General features: G+C 35.8%; 1 protein-coding gene across 1 annotated transcript in view; it reads right to left on the minus strand.

The window, feature by feature from the left end:
* The window catches only part of RALYL (RALY RNA binding protein like), a gene marked incomplete at its 5' end in the record, with an annotated part of 503,194 nt that overhangs the window by 143,445 nt on the left and 332,054 nt on the right, over positions 1 to 27,695 (minus strand). The window contains one exon of the mRNA XM_079901763.1: positions 11,161 to 11,193. Coding sequence (XP_079757889.1) covers positions 11,161 to 11,193 — 33 coding nt within the window. The remainder of the gene's footprint in view (positions 1 to 11,160; positions 11,194 to 27,695) is intronic.

The following is a 27,695-nucleotide window of genomic DNA, read 5'->3' on the forward strand; positions in this document are numbered from 1 at the left end:
GCAGAACTTAAATAAATCTACTTGATGATCCTATGTATTTTCTTCCCTCCAGGTAACACTATATTCCTCCCTGCTATAATCTGCAATTACTTCCTTTTCCCTGAGGAGAACATTTCACCAAAGAAAAAAAAGATGTTTCAGTCACAATCAGCCCCTCTGTTTCCTAAGACATTTTTAAATTGTAAGAATTGAGGAAGACTCTTTGATGACTTTACTGTATTTTATTATTGAAGTGTAATGAATTCTTGCTTCTTAAAACTATGTCCTGGAATCCATGCTTTCAACACACCAGTGTCAAAATATACACATACACGATTGATTACCCAATTTATTTGTGATATTGTATATGCTATCGTAGCACAGTTTAAATGATTTTGACAAGTACAGAAGACTGTCATTGACAAGTGCAGAAATAAATGATGGGTTTAAGTGTTCAAATGTTTTTACAGCATTTTACTGAGTGACAGGTTGATAAATTAAAATTACAGTTGTAGCATCAGGCCTGAAAGCACAACTGCTTTAGATTATAAAAATAGCACTGTGGAAAGTTTGTGTACTCTCCAGAGAAGTAGCCTGGAGGACCTTGGAAAAAAATGAAACAAGTTCAGTTGCTAAAGGAATCATTAATTTTGTAGTAGCCCTGAGTCTAAAAAAATTTTAAAAATAGATTTTTAGAAGAAGAAAATTGGCTTTATCCTCTTATCTCTTTTTCCCTGGGGACCTAGAGAAAATTGGAACTGCACTATCAAAAGATAGGCATTGAATTGGCCATTAGTGATTCCATGATGTCTGCTGGGCATATTTAAAGCTTACGGACAGTTTCTTGCTCACTTTCCCTTAGTTTCAACACTATAGCTGGACTTTTGCTTGTCATTCTGTCACCACGATCCACCAAATTCAGTTGAGAATCCTCTAGGACATCATTCAATCACACTGATTCTGATACAATTAAAGAAAATATTTCATCAGGCATTTCTTTTCCATTCTTTTTTTAGATATTTTTTTGACAAATAAAAATTGTATACATTTAAGGTACACAACGTGATGTTTTGATATACATATACATTATGCAATGGATTATCAGAGTCAATCTAATTAACATATCCATCACACCGCATAGTTACTTTTTTTGTGGTGGGAACACGTAAGATCTACATTTTTAGCAAATTTCAGGTACACAATACAGTATTAATAACTATAGTTACCATGCTGTAACTCTAAGTTCCCCAGAACTTAATCATCCTGCACAACTGAAAATTTGTCTCCCCATTTCCCCCACCTCCCGGGCAACTACCATTTAATCTCTGTTTCTGAGTTTGACTATTTCAGCTTCCACATATAAGTGAGATCATGCAGTATTGTCTTTCTGTGTCTGGCTTATTTCACTGAGCATAATGTCCGCCAGGTTCATCCATGATGTCACAAATGGCAGGATTTCCTTCTTTTTAAAGGTTGAATAATATTTCAGTGTGTGTGTGTGTGTGTGTGTGTGTGTGTGTGTGTGTATACATACATATATTACATTATCACATTTTTTATATCCATTCATCTGTCAGTGGACATTTAGGTTGTTTCCATATCTTGGCTATTGTGAATAATGCTGCAATGACCATGAGAGTGCAGGCACCTCTTCCAGATACTGATTTTAAAATATTTCCTTTGTATATATACCCAGAAGTGGGCTTGCTGGATCACATAAGTAGTTCTGTTTTTAATTTTTTGAGGAATTTCCCTACCATTATCCATAGCAGCTGCACCAGCTTACATTCCAACCAACAGTGTACAAGGGTTCCCTTTTTTCCACATCCACACCAACACTTGTTATCTTTTGTCAAATTTTTGATGACAGCCATTCTAACATGTGGGAGGTGATTTCATTCTGCTCAAGTTCTGAATCTTTTCAAGTCATGCTGGAATTATTGCAACAGCTTTCTAAGTGACTCTACTATGACCTCACTTTGGAGAATATTCTTCAGTTAAAAGCAAAACAGACAAACAAATACACATACAACCATCCAATGACTCTACTGAATCCTTAGAATGTAAAGGAAGTTCCTTGCATTATCATAATTTCTCAGTATATAGCCACTACTTTAACTCACCAATCTTAGTCTCTCTCCTGTCTTTTCATGAACCTTCAGGCTTGTTAGACTGGGATGTCTGATGTGCTTTGTGCAGTCTCTTCTCCCTGCTGCCATTTTTTTCTTCCAATTCTTTCTTCCAGAAATGCTACTCTTAAAACCTCTTTATTGAATTCTTACTTCACCTTGAAGATAAACTCAAGTCCTACATTTTGTCTTGAAAAATTTCCTGACAATCTGGCCAATTTCTTCAACTTCTCAAATCCTAGATTAAGACCATCTTTTAATTCCTAAATGATTGGTAAAAACCAATCATTTTACAGCAGTCATATAACTCTCTTTTTACTTTTTGATGCTCTTTTGCAACTATCCCTAAATTGGCATTGCTTTCCTATTTTCATGCTCCTATTATTAAAATTTTAAATATTGTACTTGTTATTTTATATCAATCTGAGCACACTCCAAAACTGTCTTCCTGTCTTTGTGCTTTTCTGTCTTTCTTGTCTATCTTCCTCAAAGATCTCCCAAGTAAAGTATTTCTTCACTACTGTGCTTGATTTCACTCTTCTGAACTTCCTTTCCAAGAATTCAATCCATTACCACTCTTCTAGAATATTCAGACCTTTGGACTTAATTAGTTGAAATTTCTGTAATTCAGAGGAACTCACTCCTTTAGGAAAGATTTATAACATAACTTAGATGTTGCACAGAATGTTGATAACAATTGATATCTATCCCTGTTTACTATGTGTTGGATGCTGTTCTAAGCACTTTGTAATATTATCTTATTCACAACTGCCCTAAGAGTTAGTTATTACTTCAGGGGAGAATATGAAAGCAGAGAGGAGTTAAAGAAATTGCCCAAGGCACCTAGTTAAGAAAAGACAGAATGGGATACAAACCAAGAAAACCAAATTACAGAACTTAGTCTCCTAAAATAGGTAGCTAATGGTATAATAATATACAGCATCTGTCAGTAAATACAAAGTCTCAAACAAAACCTAGATAAAAGTAAACTAGTACAAATATTTGACCTAATAAGAATGTTGAGGTTTAATAATGTCTTTATAACAATAGCAGAAGTACACTGAAGCTCCAAATTCAGTTCCAAGACTGGAAAGTAAAGGGGGAAATATTCCCCAAGGAAAATTATTTAACAAAATAAAGCTGTTAGCATGGGACTTCCCTGGTGGTCCAGTGGTTAAGACTCTGTTCTTCTGCTGCAGGGGCCATGGGTTTGATCCCTGGCTGGGGAAGTTCCACATGCCATGCAGTGTGGTGTATGTATATATATATATATGTGTATATATATATATATGTGTATATATATATATATATATATATATATATATATATTAGCAATTACTTAGGAATACTTTTAGTTGTAGGGTGAGTTTTGCTGCCCTGGCAGTGTTAGCCCCTTTTTGGTTGGACTTAAGTAGAATAGGTCAGATACCTCTCAAAGGATTGGCTGGGCCATGATTAGCTCACTCATAGAGCCAGTGTTTTAACTGAGATAAATATAATAATTTTGAGATTTTTATCCTTGATGTGTTTTTTAATGTCTCTCAGCCAAGCCTGAGAAACAATATATTCTGAGCTATTCCAATAAAAATTTCAAATTCTTCTGAGTTATTTAAATTATTCTAATATAATGAAAAAAATCTGAAAAAAATTTTTACCCATGCAGTAAATAATCATCCTCATAATAAAGCTGCTCATACAAAAATTCATCAACTGTAAAATCATTGGTATGATTCAAAGTTTCAATTCCAAAATACAACTCATTCATAGTAAAAGTCTTTGAAAAAGGTTAACTTCATGTTAAAGAGGTAAGAGGAAATAATTCACATGGAAAATTTTACTTAGTGCCTTGAATATACTTTTAAGTGGCTCAGTGTCTGCAAAGTGTCGACAGCCACTTGCTCTTGAAGGGAATTCATGCATTGTCTTGACATGTCTTTTTACACTATGAATCTCAAATGTCAAATGAACAGGAGCTTCCTTTCCCCTCATCTCTTTTTTTCATTAAAAAGCTGTAAAAAGATTTTTCAAGGCATGACTAGTTTCAAACTAATATTTATATCTTAGACACTTAATTGAGACCATTGCTTGGTTCTTACTCACTTTTCTGAATACAAATTGATGTCTGTTCTCTTCCAACTTATTTCCAAAATCAGAATCTGTCTGATGCCTCATACAAGAAAACACTTGCCAGAAGAGTTTTCTAAATTGCTCTAAAATGTAATGTTTTGAGGATGAGTAGAATATCAACCATCTAGTACTCATTTAGCACTCAAACCTAAGCTCCATTCTAAAAAACAGAGTTGATTGATTTTTTTTACTTTTAGGTGGGTTAGATAGGCAAGAACTTGAATTTTTAAATCTATTATTTAAATTTATTATATTTATAATAAAAATGTATTTTATGATATATTTAAATAAATTTACATATGTGATACATGTTACATATAAATTTATTTATATTAAATATACTTATAATAATTTTAATATAAAACTTTTTATCTTCATGTAGTAGAATATTTATTAAATATTAAGCTATAGTATTTAATAATATAATCCCAACCTTAGATCTAGGATGACATTAGAATGAACACAGGCAGTGTGTTCCCTAGGCACCATGGTGATCTCCATGGCACAAATTTTTGTCTGTTTACATCTATTCTGGTCTCTGATGGATGAACTCCAAGACAGTTCTCAATCAATGTGTCCACTTCCGCCATATATATCCAAAACAGAGAGAGACCATGGGAAGTTGTATTTCAAAGATTTTTAAGGAGATTCCAGAGACCATAAATGTCTGCAAGAACAACCTGTGTATGCTTGTAAGGAAAGGATGAGGGAGGATGCATACATGATGTAGACAGTGGTTCCAGCCCTGGCTGGTATCAGAATTGCCTAGATAGCCTTGGAAAACATTGCATCTATTGACCTACCTGAATTAACAGAATCAAACTCTGGGATGAGCCTTCATTCCTCACTCCAGGATAAAGGTTATTTTTAAATTTTTCTCAATGAAATTATTTTACTAATCATTTATTGGTGGATAGGAAAGAAAGTTCCACTTAAATCACCACATAGTTGAAGGGTTAAGATCTGAAATTTCACTTAATTTCCTTTCACAATTTCCTAACCTTTTTCCATAAACAAATATTTCCTGGTGTTATAACTTTCTCTGACAAATTTTTCTGCTGGCATATTTAATTTGAATTTATGTTTGTGACACTTAAACATTTTATTTCATTATTACTGTAGCAAATTTATCAAAGGAAGAATTTTGCTCCCTAATTTACATTAAGAAGAGATGCACATTAAAATTTTATCAATACTTCTTCCCATTAAAATTTTATTCTATTTTATTTTTTTAACATCTTTATTAGAGTATAATTGCTTTACAATGGTGTGTTAGTTTCTGCCTTATAACAAAGTGAATCAGGTATACATATACATATGTCCCCATATCTCTTTACTCTTGAAACTCCCTCCCTCCCACCCTCTGTATTCCACCCCTCTAGGTGGTCACAAAGCACTGAGCTGATCTCCCTGTGCTATGCAGCTGATTCCCACTAGCTATCTATTTTACGTTTGGTAGTGTATATATGTCCATGCCACTCTCTCACTTTGTCACCGCTTACCCTTTGCCCTCCCTGTATCCTCAAGTGCATTCTCTAGTAGGTCTGCATCTTTATTCCCATCTTGCCCATAAGTTCTTCTGACCATTTTTTTTTCTTTTTTTAGGTTCCATATATATGTGTTAGCATACGGTATTTGTTTTCCTCTTTCTGACTTACTTCACTCCATACAACAGTCTCTAGGTCCAGCCACCTCACTACAAATAACTCAGTTTCATTCCTTTTCATGGATGAGTAATATTCCATTGTATATATGTGCCACATCTTCTTTATCCATTCATCTGTTGATGGACACTAGGTTGCTTCCATGTCCTGGCTATTGTAAGTAGATCTGCAATGAATATTTTGGTACATGATCTTTTTGAATTATGGTATTCTCAGGGTATATATCTAGTAGTGGGATTGCTGGGTCGTATGATAGTTCTAATTTTAGTATTTAAGGAACCTACATACTGTTCTCCATAGTGCCTGTATCAATTTACATTCCCACCAACAGTGCAAGAGGGCTCCTTTTTCTCCACAACCTCTCCAGTATTTATTGTTTGTAGAGTTTTTGATGATGGTCATTCTGACCGGTGTGAGATGATATCTCATTGTAGTTTTGATTTGCATTTCTCTAATGATTGATGATGTTGAGCATTCTTTCATGTATTTGTTGGCAATCTGTATATGTTCTTTGGAGAAATGTCTATTTAGGTCTCTGCCCATTTTTGAATTGGGCTCTTTGTTTTTTTGATATTGAGCTGCATGAGTTGCTTGTATGTTTTGGAGATTAATCCTTTGTCAGTTGCTTCATTTGCAAATATTTTCTCCCATCTGACGGTTGTCTTTTTGTCTTGTTTATGGTTTATTTTGCTGTGCAAAAGCTTTTAAGATTCATTGGGTCCCATTTTTTAATTTTTGTTTTTATTTCCATTTCTCTAGGAGGTGGGTCAAAAAGGATCTTCCTGTGATTTATGTCATAGAGTGTTCTGCCTATGTTTTCCTCTAAGAGTTTGATGGTGTCTGGCCTTACATTTAGGCCTCTAATCCATTTTGAGTTTATTTTTGTGTATGGTGTTAGGGAGTGTTCTAATTTCATTATTTTCCATGTAGCTGTCCAGTTTTCCCAGGACCATTATTGAAGAGGCTGTCTTTTCTCCACTGTATATTGTTGCCTCCTTTACCAAAGAGAAGGTTACCATAAGTAAGTGGGTTTATCTCTGGGTTTTCTATCTGTTTCAATTGATCTATCTTTCTGTTTTTGTGTCATTACCATACTGTCTTGATTACTGTAGCTTTGTACTATAGTCTGAAGTCAGGGAGACTGATTCCTGCAGCTCTGTTTTTCTTTCTCAAGATTGCTTTGGCTATTGGGGGTCTTTGGGCTTTCAATAGAAATTGTGAAATTTTTTGTTCTATTTCTGTGAAAAATGCCATTGATAGTTTGATAGGTATTGCATTGAATCTGTAGATTGCTTTGGAGAGTAGAGTCATTTTCACAATGTTGATTCTTCCAATCCAAGAACATGGTATATCTCTCCATCTATTTCTATCATCTTTAATTTCTTTCATCAGTGTCTTATAATTTTCTGCATACAGGTCTTCTGTCTCCTTAGGTAGGTTTATTCCTAGATATTTTATTATTTTTGTTGCAACGGTAAATGAGAGTGCTTTCTTAATTTCACTTTCAGATTTTTCATCATTAGTGTGTAGAAATGCTAGAGATTTCTGTGCATTAATTTTGTATCCTGCTAATTTACTAAATTCATTGATTAGCTCTGGTAGTTTTCTGGTAGCATCTTTAGGATTCTCTATGTATAGTATCATGTCATCTGAAAACAGTGACTGCTTTACTTCTTCTTTTCCAATTTGGATTCCTTTTATTTCTTTTTCTTCTCTGATTTTTGTGGCTAAAACTTCCAAAACTATGTTGAATAATAGTGGTGCGAGTCAGCAACCTTGTCTTGTTCCTGATCATATGGTGGAAATGGTTTCAGTTTTTACCATTGAGGACGATGTTGACTGTGGGTTTGTCATATATGGCCTTTATTATATTGAGGACAGTTCCCTCTATGCCTACTTTCTGGTGAGTTTTTATCACAAATGGGTGTTGAATTTTGTCAAAAGCTTTCTCTGCATCTATTGAGATGATCATATGGTTTTTCTCCTTCAATTTGTTAATATGGTTTATCACATTGATTGATTTGCATATATTGAAGAATCCTTGCATTCCTGGGATAAACCCCACTTGTTCATAGTGTATGATCCTTTTAACGTGCTGTTGAATTCTGTTTGCTAGTATTTTGTTGAGGAATTTTGCATCTATGTTCATCAGTGATATTGGACTGTAGTTTTCTTTCTTTGTGACATCTTTGTCTGGTTTTGGTATCAGAGCGATGGTGGCCTCATAGAATGAGTTTGGGAGTGTTCCTCCCTCTGCTGTATTTTACAAGAGTTTGAGAAAGATAGGTGTTAGCTAATCTCTAAATGTTTGATAGAATTTTCCTATGAAGCCATCTGGTCCTGCACTTTTGTTTTTTGGAAGATTTTTAATCACAGTTTCCATTTCAGTGCTTGTGATTGGTCTGTTTATATTTTCTATTTCTTCCTGGTTCAGTCTTGGAAGGTTGTGCATTTCTAAGAATTTGTCCATTTCTTCCAGTTTGTCTATTTTATTAGCATAGAGTTGCTTGTAGTAATGTCTCACGATCCTTTGTATTTCTGCAGTGTCAGTTATTACTTCTCCTTTTTCATTTCTAATTCTATTTATTTGAGTCTTCTCCCTTTTTTTCTTGATAAGTCTGGTTCATGGTTTATCAATTTTGTTTATCTTCTCAAAGAATCAGTTTTTAGTTATATTGATCTTTGCTATTTTTTCCTTCATTTCTTTTTCATTTATTTCTGATCTGATCTTTTGATTTCTTTCCTTCTGCTAACTGGGTTTTTTTTGTTCTTCTTTCTATAATTGCTTTAGGTGTAAGGTTACATTGTTTATTTGAGATGTTTCTTGTTTCTTAAGGTCCCATTAAAGTTTTAAATAACAATTGTTAGTGTTCATCATTAAAATATGAAGCAGAATATTGGTACTCATGTTTATTCCATTCACAATTTTCATTTTTCTCTCCCCATTATAAAAACTTCTTTTGGTTTCCCCATGCAACTCAAAGCACAGCTATAGAAGTGGAGTTGTATTCTCTAAACTATTTCAGACCTCTGTGATTGAGTTTTTAGAACATTATTTATGAATATAACTTCCATAACTGTAATAATAGCTAACATTTATGAACAGTTACTATGTGCCAAGAACAGTGCTAAATCCTTGATTTAAATTTTCTTTTTTTATCTCCATTTCACCGATTAGGGACCTGAGATTTGGGAGTTTAAGAAACTGACTAAGTTAATAAAACTAGCTTGTAAGTGTCGGAGTCTACGAGGGTGGAAGCAACTTCTAGAAGTACAGTATATTAATAAGTGCTTTCAGACACTGTTGGACAATGGACTGAAGTATGCAATATTTAGTACTGATTTATTCATTAATGTAATTTTATTGAACATAGAATTAAAATTAATGTAATAAGATATGCAGGGCTCTAGAAAAACTCGACCTTAAATACTCACATGTCAACTGATACCATAGACAGTACATCATGCATATTTATTCCCTTTGGCAAGTGACAAAATTAAAGACACAAATTTGAATCATGGTTCTTATAGTAGATTATCTGTTGCCTAATAGGCTCATATGTGTCCATTATGTTCATTATCACCCTTTCCCTTTACTGAACAGGGTCAGGATAGAGATTCATACATACTTTTGGACAATCTTATTCAAAATCATTTTCTTACAGGAGAATGAAGACATTTAGCTATAAATTAAAGTATCCAGTCAGCAGAACTATTTGGGTTGCTTGTTTCCCCACTTTATTTTAAGACAAGTCTAAGTAAAGCAATATCTTCTTACTGCCATGCCAGTTTTCCCATTTTGAGTAGTATTTGCTGAGTGATAGATCTTTCTTTTGGAGAGAGTTTTTCTCAGTGCTCTAATACTGAGTTCTAAATTCCTGATAAGTTTAAAACAAAGACTACTGAGCATCTGCCCTTGTAAAATAGAGGTTTGCAATAAAAAGTGGATTCCACCTCAGTGTAGTGGAGAGAACAGGAAATGCTGCAGAACAACTGCACTGAGGCATAAAGAGAAGCTATTCCAGCCTCTGGACTTGAAGGCAGGGCACATATGCACTCAAAACAAAAGATTACTTCAGGCTTAAAAGTTTTTAAAAATAGGATCTGATGATCAATGAAAGAAAGAAGTATGTGCTAATGAATTTTTTGGACCAGATCAACTTGACCTTTCATTTTTCATGAAGTCCTCCAATAAATGCATTTACTGTTTTTCTCTCCCAGAACCCCTAACAATTATTTTGATTCCTGTAATTCAAATGGCATTCTGAAAGGCTTTTATGAGGAGTAGAAGGGCAGAGGGAACCATTTTTTTCAATGAGTGACAGAAATATTCACTGGCTACAAGCAAATTAATAAAAGAAAACTGATGTCATCATTTAAAAATCTAACCCCATCCTATGTTTCTGGTCATGACTGCCTATGTGTGTGTGGGGGGGTGTTTTTCTTATCAAATACATCATGATTTCTTCTAAACTAGATGTCACATCTTCCAATGCTTTTTGATACTTTATAACATCAACCATAATGAGACAGAAGTCCCTTAATAAAACATTTTAATATGTTAGTCAAAGGATTATGTAATATATCAGTAAAAACATCTTTGCTGAGTCTTAATTAGCTAAATGGCTAAAAATAGTATGTGCATATTCTTGTCAACAGTATATTTTTATTAGAACATGTACTGTGACTCAGAATGATACTATCAGAGAGGGTAAGCATTAGTCTTACTTAATCTGCTTCAGAGTTTTTCAGCTTTGTGTTCAGAGAAGCAGTCAGTGGGAGCAGCAGAGAAAAAAAAGTGAAATGAGAGAAAAGGGAAAAAGAAAAACATTTTGGATACAGATTTAGAGAAAAAGGGGGAAGAAATACTGAATAGAGTAGATTGAAAGGAAACAGTACAAAAATGAGTAGACAAACTAGGAATACTGAAGCTGTGGTTCAGAGGAATTTTTAAAACCAATCAGAGCACACTTTTACTTGATGAGATAATCACTGTGTACCTTTTTAGATTTACATAGGATACAGGATTTCATATGCATTCATTAGTTAAATTTCTGAGATCAGAAAACAGCCCAGAGAGCATTTTAGTTGCCTTTTAAATGTAGATAGCCCTATTGCTGAGGAAATGATGAATCAATGGTAGGTTATGACTTTGAATATGGGCTTAAAAGGACTGAAAATATTGTCTCAGAAGACCTTGTTAATTTGAATTAAAAATCAATTAGAGAATTGAGATTTTAAAAATTTAGACATATACTCACCCAACAGACAGGAAAGGCTCCTTTGACTCAAGTCTATGAAAAAAGATATGAAAAACTTATTTTAATATAACAATTTGCTGTACACTTAAAATTGCTTTTATATGAATCTGACAGAATTATTATACCTGTTTGGATGAAAATGCACAATTTGGAACTAGTAAAAAGCTACAAATAATATATTAAGACTTAATCTGGACTAATTCAAATTCTGGCTGGATTAATGCAGAGGCTAAATAAAATGAGAGAGACATGGAATGGAAACGTAGCATTTAATTAAGATAATACTATTGTTAGTCTAATTCTGATTTACACTCTCTACATTTACTTATTTTCTTTTTTACAGCAATTTGTAGAATTTTTAATACATCTATTTATAGTTGAGTAGTGGAAAAATTTATAATATATTTGGTTAAATATTGACTGAATAATTTGTTTCCAGTAAATATTTTGTAATGAAGAGAGAAACAGCATACCATTCATGGTCATTTATTGGCAACAAAACAACTTAGGACAGGGGAAGCCAGGTGACAGATTAAGGTTCTTCTGCCTCCTCTGTGTCTCCAAAGAACCAGGTATTCTTTGTACCTCCTAACATATTAAAGGAAAATTATAATCCTGAAGCCTCTGGCTAGTTGTGACATCTTGAGCAAGCCACTAAAAACCTTCTGAGTCTTACTTTCTCTACTATAAAATAGGCTAAGATTGCTTCCAGTTAATTTTCTGATTTCATAAATTAACTATATCTTTGCAAAAAGTAAATAAATCAGGAAATGATTCACTGCTAAACATTTCCTAATTAATAATTAGGAGACCAGTTGGTAGGTGTAAGTTTTTAAACTTATGATTATGGGTTAAATGTAGGCAAATGCTGAGGACATTTTAATCTAAACCTTGGTGTTTAAAATTTTTAAGAAGCATTCATGTTTTAAACTATTTTATTAATATATAAATAGTTATAGGAAAATGGCAAGAAATTTAATTCTGCAAAAAACATTTACCAAGCACCAGCTGATTATGCTTTGACATGGAAAACTGATGAGACTACCTTAGAATTAAGTCAAAAGACTTTACTTTTACATGAGTCTAAACAATGAAGACAATGACTCCCTTTTTTTTGTCTTATTTCATACTGTGTATATAAAATATGGCTTAGGATAACCTCATCAACCAGAGGGCAGAAGCAAGAAGAACTACAACCCTGCAGCCTGTAGAACAAAAACCACATTCACAGAAAGATAAACAAAATGAAAAAGCAGAGGGCTATGTACCACATGAAGGAACAAGATAAAACCCCAGAAAAACAACTAAATGAAGTGGAGATAGGCAACCATCTAGAAAAAGAATTCAGAATAATGATAGTGAAGATGATACAGGACCTCGGAAAAAGAATGGAGGCAAAGATTGAGAAGATGCAAGAAATGTTTAACAAAGATCTAGAAGAATTAAAGAACAAACAAGAGAGATTAACAACACAATAACTGAAATGAAAATTACACTAGAAGGAATCAATAGCAGAATAACTGAGGCAGAAGAATGGACAAGTGACCTGGAAGACAGAATGGTGGAATTCACTGCTGTGGAACAGAATAAAGAAAAAGAATGAAAAGAAATGAAGACAGCCTAAGAGACCTCTGGGACAACATTAAACACAACAACATTCACATTATAGGGGTCCTAGAAGGAGAAGAGAGAGAGAAAGCACCCGAGAAAATATTTGAAGAGATTATAGTTGAAAACTTCCCTGACATGGGACAAGAAATAGCCACCCAAGTCCAGGAGGCCCAGAGAGTCCCAGGAACTCCCATAAGGTTAACAGATGATTTCTCAGCAAAAACTCTACAAGCCAGAAGGGAGTGACATGATATACTTAAAGTGATGAAAGGGAAGAACCTACAACCAAGATTACTCTACCTGGCAAGGATCTCATTCAGATTCAATGGAGAAATCAAAAGGTTTACAGACAAGCAAAAGTTAGGAGAATTCAGCAGCACCAAACCAGCTCTACAACAAATGATAAAGGAACTTCTCTAAGTGGGAAACACAAGAGAAGAAAAGGACCTACAAAAACAAACCCATAACAATTAAGAAAATGGTAATAGGAACATACATATTGATAATTACCTTAAATGTGAATGGATTAAATGCTTCAACCAAAAGACACAAGCTTGCTGAATGGATACAAAAACAAGACCCATATATATGTTGTATACAAGAGATCCACTTCAAACCTAGCGACATGTTCAGACTGAAAGTGAGGGATGGAAAAAGATATTCTATGCAAATGGAAATCAAAGGAAAGCTGGAGTAGTAATACTCATGTCAGATAAAATAGACTTTAAAATAATGTTACAAGAGACAAGGAAGGACACTACATAATGATCAAGGGATCAATCCAAGAACATATAACAGTTATAAATATATATGCACCAACATAGGAGCACCTCAATACATAAGGCAACTGATAACAACTACAAAAGAGGAAATAGACAGTAACACAATAATATTGGGGAACTTTGACAACTCACTTACACCAATGGACAGATCAGCCAAACAGAAAATAAGGAAACACAAGCTTTAAATGACACAATAGACCAGATAGATTTAATTGATATTTATAGGACATTCCATCCAAAAACAGCAGATTACACATTCTTCTCAAGTGCGCATGGATCATTCTCCAGTATAGATCACATCTTGGGTCACAAATCAAACCACAGTAAATTTAAGAATATTGAAATCATATCAAGCATCTTTTCTGACCACAACACTATGAGAATAGAAATAAATTACAGGGAAAAAAACGTGAAAAACACAAGCACATGGAGGCTAAACAATAGGTTACTAAATAACCAAGAAATCACTGAAGAAATCAAAGAGGAAATCAAAAATTACCTAGAGACAAATGACAATGAAAACATGATGATCCAAAGCCTATGGGATGTAGCAAAAGCAGTTCTAAGTTGGAAGTTTATACCAATACAATCCTACCTCAAGAAACAATAAAAATCTTAAATAAACAAACTAACCTTACACCTAAAGGAACTAGAGAAAGAAGAACAAACAAAACCCATAGTTAGCAGAAGGAAAGAAATCATAAATATCAGAATAGAAATAAATGAAATAGAAACAAAGAAAACAATAACAAAGATCAATAAAACTAAAAGCTGGTTCTTTGAGAAGATAAACAAAATTGAAAAACCATTAGACAGACACATCAAGAAAAAGATGGAGAGGACTCAAATCAATAAACTTAGAAAGGAGAAAGGAGAAGTTACAACAGACACCGCAGAAATACAAAGCATCCTAAAAGACTACTACAAGAAACACTATGCCAATAAAATGGACAACCTGGAAGAAATGGACAAATTCTTAGAAAGGTATAACCTGCGTAGACTGAACCAGGAAGAAATAGAAAATATGAACAGACCAATCACAAGTAATGAAATTGAAACTGTGATTAAAAATCTTCCAAAACACAAAAGTTCAGGACCAGATGGTTTCACGGGTGAATTCTATCAAACATTTAGAGAAGAGCTAACACCCATCCTTCTCAAATTCTTCCAAAAACTACAGAGGAAGGAACACTCCCAAACTCATTCCATGAGACCACCATCACCCTGATACCAAAACCAGACAAAGATACTAAAGAAAAGAAAAGTAGAGACCAATATCACTGATGAATATAGAATCAAAAATCCTCAACAAAATACTAGCAAACAGAATCCAACAGCACAATAAAAGGATCATACACCATGATCAAGTGGGATTCATCCCAAGGATGGAAGGATTCTTCAATATACACAAATTAATCAATGTAATACACCATATTAACAAGTTGAAGTATAAAAATAATATGATAAACTCAATAGATGCAGAGAAATCTTTTAACAAATTTCAACACCCATTTATGATAAAAACTCTCCAGAAAGTGGGCATAGAGGGAACCTACCTCAACATAATAAAGGCCAAATATGACAAACCCACAGCAAACATCATTCTCAATGGTGAAAAACTGAAATCATTTCCACTAGGATCAGGAACAAGACAAGAATGTCCACTCTCACCACTATTATTCAACTTAGTTTTGGAAGTCCTAGCCCTGGCAATCAGAGAATATAAAGAAATAAAAGGAACCCAAATTGGAAAAGAAGTAAAACTGTCACTGTTTGCAGATGACATGATATTATACATAGGGAATCCTAAAGATGCCACCAGAAAACTCCTAGAGCTAAGCAATAAATTTGGTAGTTGCAGGATACAAAATTAATGCACAGAAATCTCTTGCATTCCTATACACTAATGATGAAAAATCTGAAAGAGAAATTAAGGAAACACTCCAATTTACCATTGCAACAAAAAGAATAAAGTACCTAGGAAGAAACCTACATAGGGAGACAAGACCTGTAGGCAGAAAACTACAAGACACTGTTGAAAGAAATTAAAGATGATACCAACCGATGGAGAGATACACCATATTCTTGGATTGAAAGAATCAATATTGTGAAAATGACTATACTACCCAATGCAATATGCAGATTCAATGCAATCCCTATCAAATTACCAATGGCATTTTTCACACAACTATAACAAAAATCTTAAAAATGGTATGGAGACACAAAAGACCTTGAATAGCCAAAACAGTCTTGAGTGAAAAAGACGGAATTGGAGGAATCGGACTCCCTGACTTCAGACTATACTACAAAGCTACAGTAATAAAGACAATGTGGTACTGACACAAAAACAGAAATATAGTTCAACAGAACAGGATAGAAAGCAGAGAGATAAACCCACACACCTATGGTCAACTAATCTATGACAAAGGAGGCAAGGATATACCATGGAGAAAAGACAGTCTCTTCAATAAGTGGTGCTGGGGAAAGTGGACAGCTACATGTAAAAGAATGAAATTAGATCACTCCCTAACACCATACACAAAAGTAAACTCAAAATGGATTAAAGACCTAAATATAAGGCCAGACACTATAAAATTCATAGAGGAAAACATGGGCAGAATACTCTTTGACATAATTCACAGCAAGATCCTTTTTGACCACTTCCTAGAGAAGTGGAAATAAAAACAAAAATAAACAAATGGGACCTAATGAAACTTAAAAGCTTTTGCAAACAAAGGAAACTACAAACAAGACAAAAAGACAACCTTCAAAATGGGAGAAAATATTTGCAAACGAATCAACAGGCAAAAGATTAATCTCCAAAATATATAAAGAGCTCATGTAGCTCAATATTAAAAAAAACAAACAGTCCAATCCAAAAATGAGCAGAAGACCTAAATAGACATATCTCCAAAGAAGACATACAGATGGCCAAGAAGCACATGAAAAGCTGCTCAACATCACTAATTATTAGAGAAATGAAAAACAAAACTACAGTGAGGTATCATCTCATACCAGTTAGAATGGCCATCATCCGAATATCTATAAACAACAAATGCTGGAGAGGGTATGGAGAAAGGGAACCCTCTTGCACTGTTGGTGTGAATGTAAATTGATACAGCCACAATGGAGAACAGTATGGAGGTTGCTTAAAAAACTAAAAATAGAATTACCATATGACCCAGCAATCCAACTTCTGGGCATTTACCCAGAGAAAACCATAATTCAAAAAGACACGTACACCCCAATACTCACTGCAGCACTATTTACAATAGCCAGGTCATGGAACCAACCTATATGCCCATCGACAGACAAATGGGTAAAGAAGATGTGGTACATATATACAATGGAATATTACTCAGCCATAAAAAGGAACGAAACTGAGTTATTTGTAGTGAGGTGGATGGACCTAGAGTCTGTCATACAGAGTGAAGTAAGTCAGAAAGAGAAAAACAAATACCATATGTTAACACATATATATGGAATCTAAAGAAAAAAGAAAAAAAGATGATCAGAAGAACCTAGGGGCAAGATGGGAATAAAGACACAGACCTACTAGAGAATGGACTTGAGGATACGGGGAGGGGGAAGGGTAAGCTGGGACAAAGTGACAGAGTGGCATGGACATATATAAACTACCAAACGTAAAATAGATAGCTAGTGGGAAGCAGCCACATAGCACAGGGAGATCAGTTCGGTGCTTTGCGACCACCTAGAGGGGTGGGATAGGTAGGGTGGGAGGGCGGGAGATGCAAGACGGAGGAGATATGGGGATATATGTATATGTATAACTGATTCACTTTGTTATAAAGCAGAAACTAACACACAATTGTAAAGCAATTATACTCCAATAAAGATGTTAAAAAAATGTGGTACATATATACAATGGAATATTACTCAGCCATAAAAAGGAACAAAATTTGGTCATTTGTAGAGACATGGATGAATCTAGAGACTGTCATACAGAGTGAAATAAGTCAGAAAGAGGAAACAAATATCGCATATTAATACATATATGTGGAACCTAGAAAAATGGTATAGATGAAGTGGTTTGTAGGGCAGAAATTTAGATACAGATGTAAAGAACAAACATATGGACACCAAGGGGGGAAAGTGGCGGGGCATGGGGGTGGTGGTGTGATGAACTGAGAGATTGGGATTGACATGTATACACTGATGTGTATAAGATGGATGACTGATAACCTGCTGTTTAAAAAAATGAATAAAATAAAATTCAAAAATAAAAAATGGCTTATTAGAAATATGCCTTGGTCCACTTACAGGCTGAGCCAATATGGTTCTTTGCCCAATGTCCTGCTTCTTTGGGTGAAAATTTATAGCAGGGAGAGACTCTTTTAGGGAGCAGCTGCCCTAGCAAACTCTCTAAATAGCAGCATATAAGGAAGAAGCAGAGAAAACCAATAGTTGGTGTTAAGAGTTGGAGGCATATATTTATGTAACCTTTTCTTCTCCTGAATTCCAATATTATTCCCGCCTCCATGTAAATTATTGGCCATATTGTGTGCTTGTTTTTCCCATACATTTATGATATGGATAGGTAAACAGATCTAAGAGAAAAAATACTGAAGATAAATAGTGAAATATGTTTGGATATGCTTGTTTTATAAGACACGACTAGTGCCAAATGATGAAATTACCTTGAAGAAATGAGGGGGATTCTATATAACATGATGCAGAAGATGGTTAACTTATTTGGAACATCAACGTGATGATGATAGCACTTCTCCCTTATTTTTCCATCTAATAACACTTGAGAAATAGCTAACATGAGGGTATGAATAGAATACCTTCTCCCCGTGTTTGCCAATAATTCAGCCTAACATCAGTCAGACTTCAGTGCACGTGTGTTATTTGCTTGTGTCAGGTGCTAACCTCCAGTCGCCTAGTTCTCCATTTCCCACGGCCTACACTGGCCCCCTTGCCTCTCACTTCTGCATGCTTCTTAGTGGCATTGACTAATATAGTAAACAAAATTTAAAACATTTAATGTATATCTCCCCTTTCATTCTGCACATCTTAATTAGCAATGTCTGGTCAATTTTTCCTTTATGTTCCTCTTATCTCTCTCTTCACTCAGTTCCCAGGCTAGTTCTTGTCACCTATCCCAGCCTAACTGGTCTCTCCAAATGTAATTTCTTTGTTCAGAGTTACTCCAACTTGATACGCTGGACTCACACTAAACTTCCTTCCATGCTGCCACCCACACCACTTGTTTAGAAACTGCATTTGTGCCACTTTACTTACGGGCATCATAATCAACGTGAATAGAGGCAAGACCCACCACTTGTCTTTCCCTGTGCAATTACTAGAATGCTGAGTTCAGAATGTGTTTGAAGTAATATTTATTGATTGATTTTCCCTTTTTTTCTGAAGTAAGTAGCTGTTGGATTGGAGCATATAGGTACATATGTTGCCCCACTGACCCCAGTGATTTATAGGGTTAGTCTTACTATCTACTTAGTTGTCTCCTTTGACTTTTACCACTTGACTCGCCATTTCAACCATCTCTTTCCAAGTGCTCAATATAAGATCTCAGAAGAGAATCCAAAGTTTTTAAAATGATGTTGGATAGAGTTCTGACTGATGTTCTATAAACCAGGGGTTTGCAAACTCCAGTCTATAGGCCAAATCCTGCTCACCACCTGATTTTACACAACCTGAAGCTAAGAGCGTTTTTTACATTTTTTAATGTTTGGAAAATATCAAAAGAAGAATATTTTATGAGTCATGAAAATTATATGCAATTCAAATTTCAGTGTCCATAAATAAAGTTCATTGGGACACAGTCATACTCACTCATTTATATATTGTTTAAGACTGTTTTTGTGCTACAGTAGTAAGTTGAGTCATTGTAACAGGGACTGAATGTCCACAAACTTAAAATATTTACTATATGATCTTTACAGAAAAAAAGTGTTCCATCACTTGAAATATGATTATATTGTGGGAAGGAGTTGGAAACAATTTCTCAAAAGTGGCACTCTTTATTTTGCTACCTATCAAGATATTCTCCCAGACTTCAAAGTTCAGAATAATTTGAATTCCTTCTCTACATCACCAATTCAGTCTCTGACCCTACTGACAGATTAATTCCCCTAAATGCTGTTTTCATGTCACCACCTTTCTTGATGATTTCAATAACTACAGAATGATGCCCAAACTTTTCAGCTGTCATTTGAAAGCTCTTCGCAAACGTGCCTCACACCAACTTTCCACATTATTCTTTATCACTTCTATTACTAACTACTTTATTCCAGGAAATTTGTCTATATATAGCCCAAACAAATCTGGTTTAGCTTTGCTTTGGTGTCTTTAAATTTTGTTTCTATACTGGAATATTGTTTTATTCCTTCTTTTCCCTATCAAATTCTATTTACCTTTTGAGTTTATCTAACTTAAAAAGCCATTCCTGACACCTTCATCTTATAGGGACAATCCTGTCTCTAAACTTCTATTACTTATTATCTCCATCACTATGCTATAGTCTCAAGACAATAGTCCTTGTTAAAAAGTTAACTTAGAGTTTATTAAGATTGGTAAGAATGTTAAACTTGCCTCTCTGCTTGGATAAGAAGCTCCTGACAGTTCTTTGTTAAGCTTTCCAATGGGCCCAGGAGGGAGATGTCTGCTGATGCTCTATGAATTGAGCAGAAAGGCAAGGTTATTGTGAACTAGTCACTGTAAGTCATGAAGACAAGCATTTTCAGTGGTGACATGGAGCAGGAAATCTTGGTCCCCACAGAGGGGACCTTTATGGCCACGACTATGCCAAAGAAAGGTAGTTAACTCTAAGGGCTGAAACTGCTTGAATATACAAAAAGCTCATTTTTGTAATTTTCATTCTGAAAAGTGAAAAAAATGTAAAAGAAGAAAACTACTAGGAAAAACATCCTTTTGGAGAAAATTGTTTATCAGTTTGATCCTTAGAAACAGGTGATTACATTGTGATATGCCCAGAGGGAACTTCTCTGAGTTTTTTTATAAGGTAATTGTTCTGCGAAGAAAATGATTGATTTTATCTTTCCTGGGATTTTCTTTTAACATGAAATAGGTAGTGAATTTAATAACTCCTCATTTAAGACCCACTAGAATTAAGAGTAGAATAAGGTAAACAAATCACAGCCTTTAGAAAAATAAGACACAGTAGAGAAATAAAATAAAATGAGAAATGAAGATCAATATTTGCGGCTAAAAGACTTATTATACTTTATATTTAACAAGAACAAAAAACTAAACCAAATTTACTAAGGATCAGACATTACTCAAAGTGCTTTATAAACATTGACTTATTTAAACATCATGATACTTCTGAGGTAGATCTCATTTTGCAGAGGAGGAAACTGATACCCAAAGACGCTAACTATCTTGCACAAGGTTACACAGCTGAAGAATGGTTGAAGTAGGATCTGAACTTAGGCAATCTGGCTCCAAAGTTCTTGTGGTCATGTCTTGCATGGTGTGCTGCCTCACATCTGTTTATTTATTTTGTTTTTTTCATTTTGTTTGCACGTGCCTTATGGCATTTCCTCTCTTTATACATTCTGTGTTCTACTGAGAAATCGTATTTGATTTCAAATGTCTTCAAATGATGGATATTCACAAACTTAAGTCTGCAGCATCACACAATTTGTTTATGCATGGCTATATCCATTCACCATACAACTCCAATTATAGGTGCCTTTAACTTAACATGCCCCAAATGAAATTAATCATCTTCTCTCATTCTGCTCCTCTTTATCCCTAACTGAATGGCATAATCAGCCATCCAGATAATCAAACTAGAAAGATTAGAATCTTTCTCATTAACTCCTTTCTAGCGACACTCACTTTCAGTAGATTCTCCTAGTTCTGTTGTTTCTATTGCCAAAAGTCCTCTTCATTCTGTTCTTCCGTCCCTATTATTATCTTCCGTCCCTATTATCCCTATTATTATTATCTTCCGTCCCTATTATTATTAGTTCAAGTGGTCATCAACTTTTATGTGGGCTATTAGAATAATATCCTCTGTGACCTTCCTTCTTCAGTATTTCTTTGGAATAGCCATATCTACTAGCAGAACTATCTTTCTACAATACAAATGTGATCATGTAATTCCCTTCATTACAAATATCTGAGTGCTTCTAGGAAATATTCCTTATAAGGCACCATAGGTTGGTTAGGAGTGCTTCATAACTGTCCCCATAATAGGCCCCTGTAACACTCAATCATGATGTATTAAAAATTGGAAGCATATTTTCCAGGCTCCCCATTAAGACTGTATAATCCTTGAAGGTAAGAACTCACTGTAATTCAAATACTTAGAATCATGTCTACTTCATAAGAGGCTCTTGGTAATATTTTGTCAGATGAACTTTCCCTGCCTTGCTCTCCCACCCCTACTTCCGTTATTTGCCTACAGAATAAACCCTTTAATATAACTAAAAGTTCATTCAATATCTGGTTCTAGGGTACCTTACCAGTCTTTTATCTGCTACCACTTCAGCCTACAGATTCTATGCTCCAACCAAGCTGAGCCAACTTCTCACCGTCAAGTGACATCCTGCTTCCTCACATTCCTGTGCCTTGGCATATACTGGGTTTTGGCAGAAATGACTTCAACTACCTTGTTTTTGCAAAACTAGTGTTTTTTTATGAATCCAAAGTGACATAACTATGATCCCCTACTATATTTATAGGATTTTGTAGTTAAAATTATGGAGCAGCAACACTACTATCTGATCTATTCTCTTTAGGAATGATAACCCACATGTGACCTACATTTAAGATGGATGTACCAAAGGGCTGAGAATACAGCTTCCAGAATCAGACTGCCAGATTCTGGTCCTGACACTACCACCTTCTGGCTGCACAGCCTTGGAAAACTGAGGAGCTTTTCCTTGCGCCTCAATGATCTCATCTACAAAATGAAGGTAACAATAGACCTAACTCTTAGGGGTGTGGAGAGAATTAGATAAATAACTAACTACATCAGATACAGGGAGTCCAGGCTGGGGAATAAGTTGTTTAGCAGTTATATATTAATGAGTCATGTTGGGATATGTTGCAGAAGATATGCTGGAGGCAGATGTGGAAATGTAGGCCTGGAACTCAGGGAGAACATCTGGGGAAATACAGGTTTAGGAGTCATGTCATCAACCCATAGTTATTATGTGACATCATAGGAGAGAATGAGGGTCCCAGACAGAGTGTGTAGAATGGGAAGAAAATGGTTTTAGAGAGAATATCTGGGGTCAGGAGTCCAGGCATAGATGCAAACCTCAGAAAGGGGCAGGAGAACTGTTTAGCCATTGGTACCCAGAACATAGCTGATGTCCACCAGTGTGGGCTGAGTGAGCAAATCTGTGCCTGGATCTGTCACCAGCCTTTAATCTGTTCTGTAGGATAGGAGTAAATAAAAAAAGAAAAGATTTCTCTCTGGAAGTAGCTCATGTGTGCTTAACCTAAACTAGAAAGGAGGAAAAATGGAGGAGGATTACATTCTTAGGTATACATCAGAGTCTAGTTTGAAATCTAGTGATGCTTGAAATACAGTTTTTCAACCCATGAATGAATGAATTAACCCATTAAAGGGATGGAAAACCTTTTATCATTACATACTATTTTTTTTCTCAAAAAGAATTGATCTTCATCTGCATTTCAAATAATATTTTAAAGACAAACATAATTGCAGGCATTTTATGTAAAGAACAGTGTGGCTGATTCCTATCTGTCCCATCACTCTCTCCAGGAACCCTGGGAGAGTCTAATGATGATCACCATAGTCAGAGCTTACTATGTTCTAGAAACTATGCCAGGCCCTGTATACATGTAATTTTGACAATAGAAGATGAAAAAATAAGTTCAGAAACACAAAGTAATTTGCTCAAAGTCATACAGCAAAGTTATGGAGTCTGAATTCAATCACAGACCTGACTCCAAAGTCTATACTCTTAGCCTCTGCTCTATCCTCTAAGAAATGGGAAAGAACAAAATAAATGCTACACACTGGCTGGGCCTCTGGTCTATCTGACCCCATACAGGGCAGGGTGTGGTCCAGGTCATTGTGAGTTAACACTTGCTAACCAATTGCTCTTTATTTATGGAGTAACTTGATATGCTATTTTACGAATAGCTTAATAACCTTCTTAAGGATTATAGGAATCTTATTTTGATATTTAAAATTTAACCTAAATTTCATCATTAGCCATTTATAATCTAAACACATCCACAGAACATTTTCATCATTCCAAGGTCCTCTAATTTAAAAAGGCTTTGTTTTCAAAGTAAGTGTTTAAATATGAACAAAAACTTATGATTTTGATCAAAGATAAGTACTTGTAAGGTGATTCTTAGATGCTATCCTTTACGGAACATTAAAAAATAAAACAATTCTGTCAGTATTCTTAAAAATTCATTTATCACCAAAAGGTAAAAAATGAAACAAAACAAAACAAAACAAACACATAAGAGTCTTCTTTATGTAACAGGAACCGGATATTCATAGGTGAGTTCTTTGACATTCAGTGAACGTTGGAATCTGTCTATGGTACTTATTATTTTGGCTCTTCTCTCCTCACCTAACAAGAAAAAATAAAAGCAAAGGCAGCCCAGTCTTCTGTGCCGACTGACCAGGGCCCAGATGCCTAGGAACCCTTGCTGTGGGGAGCAATACAAGAGGCTTGTTAGGAAGGACAACCTCCTTGGTGCCCGCTTGGGAAGGAGCACTGGGCTGCGCAGGCGCCAACCTCCTCATCTCCACCAACCCAAAGAAGTCTGAGTTCACATCATCAGTCAGTGTCTTTGGTGGAACAAGAGTTCAAGACGCTGTTGTCCACTGATCTTAATCAGCACTCAGAGCATTCTCGTGCCAACCATGGTGCTTTTCCAGGGGTGGCTACTTACAATGGTGTAATGTTAGAATATATGCTCAAGGATTATCCCATGTGTAGCCTTTTGCTGTGTCCTGTCAACCACACTGAGAAATTTGTGACAAAGCAGAGTTCTGGGATGGGACTGCAATGGGATACTCTGGGGTGGCTAAGAATGGGAACTATCATTTCCTTAATCTGAGAGGTCAAATAAGCTTTAATTTTCATGTCAATGTGTACTAATTGATGGTGGCTGCTGGGAACAACATGTTGACAAGAATTATAAAACCTATTTAGGTCTCAGGGTGTAACAGTGCTGTAATTAACCTATGTCTGAGATAGAAATAGGAAGAGAAAGGAGAAGAATGGTCTCCAAATATGTATTTACCAACTTTGTGCTAATAGAAGGCACAGAAATTTGCTCAAACTTACAAAAGGAATAAAGAGGTATAAAGTCTGCAGTGAAACCTAGATTTCTAGACATACACCAATGTGTACAAATAATAATGTATACCTAATGTCACATATATAATAATAGACAATATTCTAAATCTGACACACTACTTAAGCCTTTTGATACATTTAGTCCTCACAACCTCCCTTGAAGTTGATACCGTTATCATATATATTTTATACATAGGAAACAGAGTCAGAGAGGGATCGAGTAATTTACCCAAGATCTATTAACCTAGAAAGTCATAGAGCAGGATGATAAATCAGGTAGTCTGATTAAGACTTTCAGTTCTTCATATGATAGTGTATCTTTACCATTTTCCTATATGTTATTTTTTGGTCATTAGAGGAGGTCAAATTCACCTCAAAACTGTAGAGAGCCAGCTCCTGTGGTGGAATTTGCTACAATGGATTCCATTTCTCTGGAGTAAAAAAAAAAAAAAAAAAACTTTTCCCTTTATTTCCTGTGATACCTTTTTCAAGGGCTTTCATGTCCAATTGAAATCTCTGCTTAGGGCTCTCATCAGGCCCTCTGGTACATTCTATTTGTGGTTACCACCATCTGCGCTTCTGACTCCAGGAACAAGTTAATGGATGGCTGTGGTATCAACCAAGAATCTCAGTGGCAGTTTTGACATTCACAGTTACGACTTTTGCCACCTTGGAAATTGAGGCTGCAGGGCTCATCTCCCTTGGACAGGCGTAATGTTCTTTCATAACTTTACCGGGAGGCTTGCGCCATGGCAAGAGGAATGGAGGTGAAGAATAAAGAGGAATCTTCTGTTAAGAAAGATCATTAACCATTGGTAGATTCCCCTGGGGGCCTTGAAACTCTTTCTCCAACTGGGAGTGGAGCTAGGGGTAGGGATGGTAGCTTTTTGGCCAAGGCAGAGTAGAGTGTCTCAGCCCTGCTCTGTTATGATTCCACAGTCAACCTCATCATAACTTACATTGCAAGGGAATGCACACAACTCTGGATGTTTCTATTAAAATAAGAAAAATGATTTTCTGAAAAGAGATACTTTCAAACTCAATTATTTTCACGTTGGAAGATTTGCCCATCTCACTTCCAACCCTATGTAGTGAAGGGACATAAATTTAAGAAAAACTAGCAAGTGGCTGCTCAGCTGTCTCTTTCAATTGTCTTCTTTAGTCACTTGCTAATAGCTGTTAAATCTTACAGAGAAACTGTGCATCTGCCAAGAGCACAGACGAGGGAGGCCAGTAATCAGTCACAGAGTTATCCAGCTTCCCATCTCAATCCTCAGCCCTGCTCTTTGCAGAATTCTAATGTCATTTATCTTTTTTCCTCCATTTTAAATGAAGCTATCAGAGCCGATACATTTCTGGGAGGTCTTTTGATTGCCATCACAATAAGTTGTTCAGAGTGTGAATGGTGCTAAATGACATAACACATGTATTTGTGGGGCCACCCCAGTAGATTGAGATGAGCAGTCGACTTTTGTCCTCACCTGCCTCCCCTGCCAACCACCCCGCCTCCCTCCAGTCCACACTGCTCACCTGTGCCCCACATTCTCACACCCATTTTGGTCCCAGGTGCAACCTCACCGCTCTCCTCTGCCCTGTCTTAGTCAAACAGTTGAAGTTCATTTAGACTAACTTGTAGCTAATGTCTGATACAGGCTTGGAAAAAATAACTCATGTTTGCATGTGTTGCTTAACTGTGTTTCTGCTCTTCCCAGTGACAAACCTGTCTGGCAGATAATCTCCTGCCTGAGTTCCTGTCTTGGTAACCTCGGGCCCTCTCAGACACAGCTCTCCATCCTTCTGGTTTAGAAAAAATTCTGCCTCTTAATGTCAGAATTTAATGACATCCACGGTCACATGCTGACAAAATTGTGTGATGCAAATTGTTTGCCTGGGCTACTCAACATTACGTCCTCTTGGATTGTATTGAAATTTCCACCTGACTGGCTAGGCTGTGTTTTAGCGCAGGGATTCATGATAGTGTCCCTCTAACTCTACAGCTATGGCTGTCTTACAAGAGCATGGTTTTATAATTCCAGGTCCCAGACTCTCCTAGGCTGTTCCCTAAGTTAACTGTGCAGGATCTAGCCATGACCCCAAACCTGATGGATACAGTTTTGTTAAAGAGTGCAATGGTTTCCACAATGCTGAGTCCACTGGTGAATTATTAGTTCAAAATGACCTTTGAAGGGCTGACCTAGTTGATTTTTTCTTCCCGAAAATATTTTCTCCTCTGGGTTTCATACAACTTAGTGTAACTATTTCTTTTGAGTCTCCTTTGCTAGTTCCTGACTTCAAATATTAGTGTGTTCCAGAGCCCACTTCTTGGAATTCTTCTCTTTTCTATCTTTAATTATTCCTTTGGTGTTTGCTCTCATCCAGTCTCATGGCTTTGAGTACCATCTACATACTGTTGACTCACAGATGTGGGCACCCAGTCCAGACCTCCCACTGAACTCCCGATTGGGTATTCATCTGTCTATTTGACATCTTCACTTGGATGCCTAACAGATATCTCAACCTTAGTAAGTCCAAAAGCTACACTTCTAATCTCTACCACCTACCTTGGCCTACTGTAACCTCTGCTGTGAGTGTTCCTTGGCTCACTCAGCTGCAACTTCATATGTCCAGATGCTCAGTACAAAATCCTTGGAGACATCTATGGTAGACAGTCTGACCATCATCAGTTCCTTCTGTCCACCCATCAAGAGGTGAAGTCTATGCTCCTCATCTTACATATGGACTGGCCTTGTGACTTGCTTTGATGAATAGAATATGTGACAGATGTGACATTGTACAATTTCCAACCCAGATTTTACAAGGATAGGCAGCA

This window comes from Stenella coeruleoalba, assembly GCF_951394435.1.
Source record: "Stenella coeruleoalba genome assembly, chromosome: 17".
In the NCBI taxonomy this organism is placed as follows: Eukaryota; Metazoa; Chordata; class Mammalia; order Artiodactyla; family Delphinidae; genus Stenella; species Stenella coeruleoalba.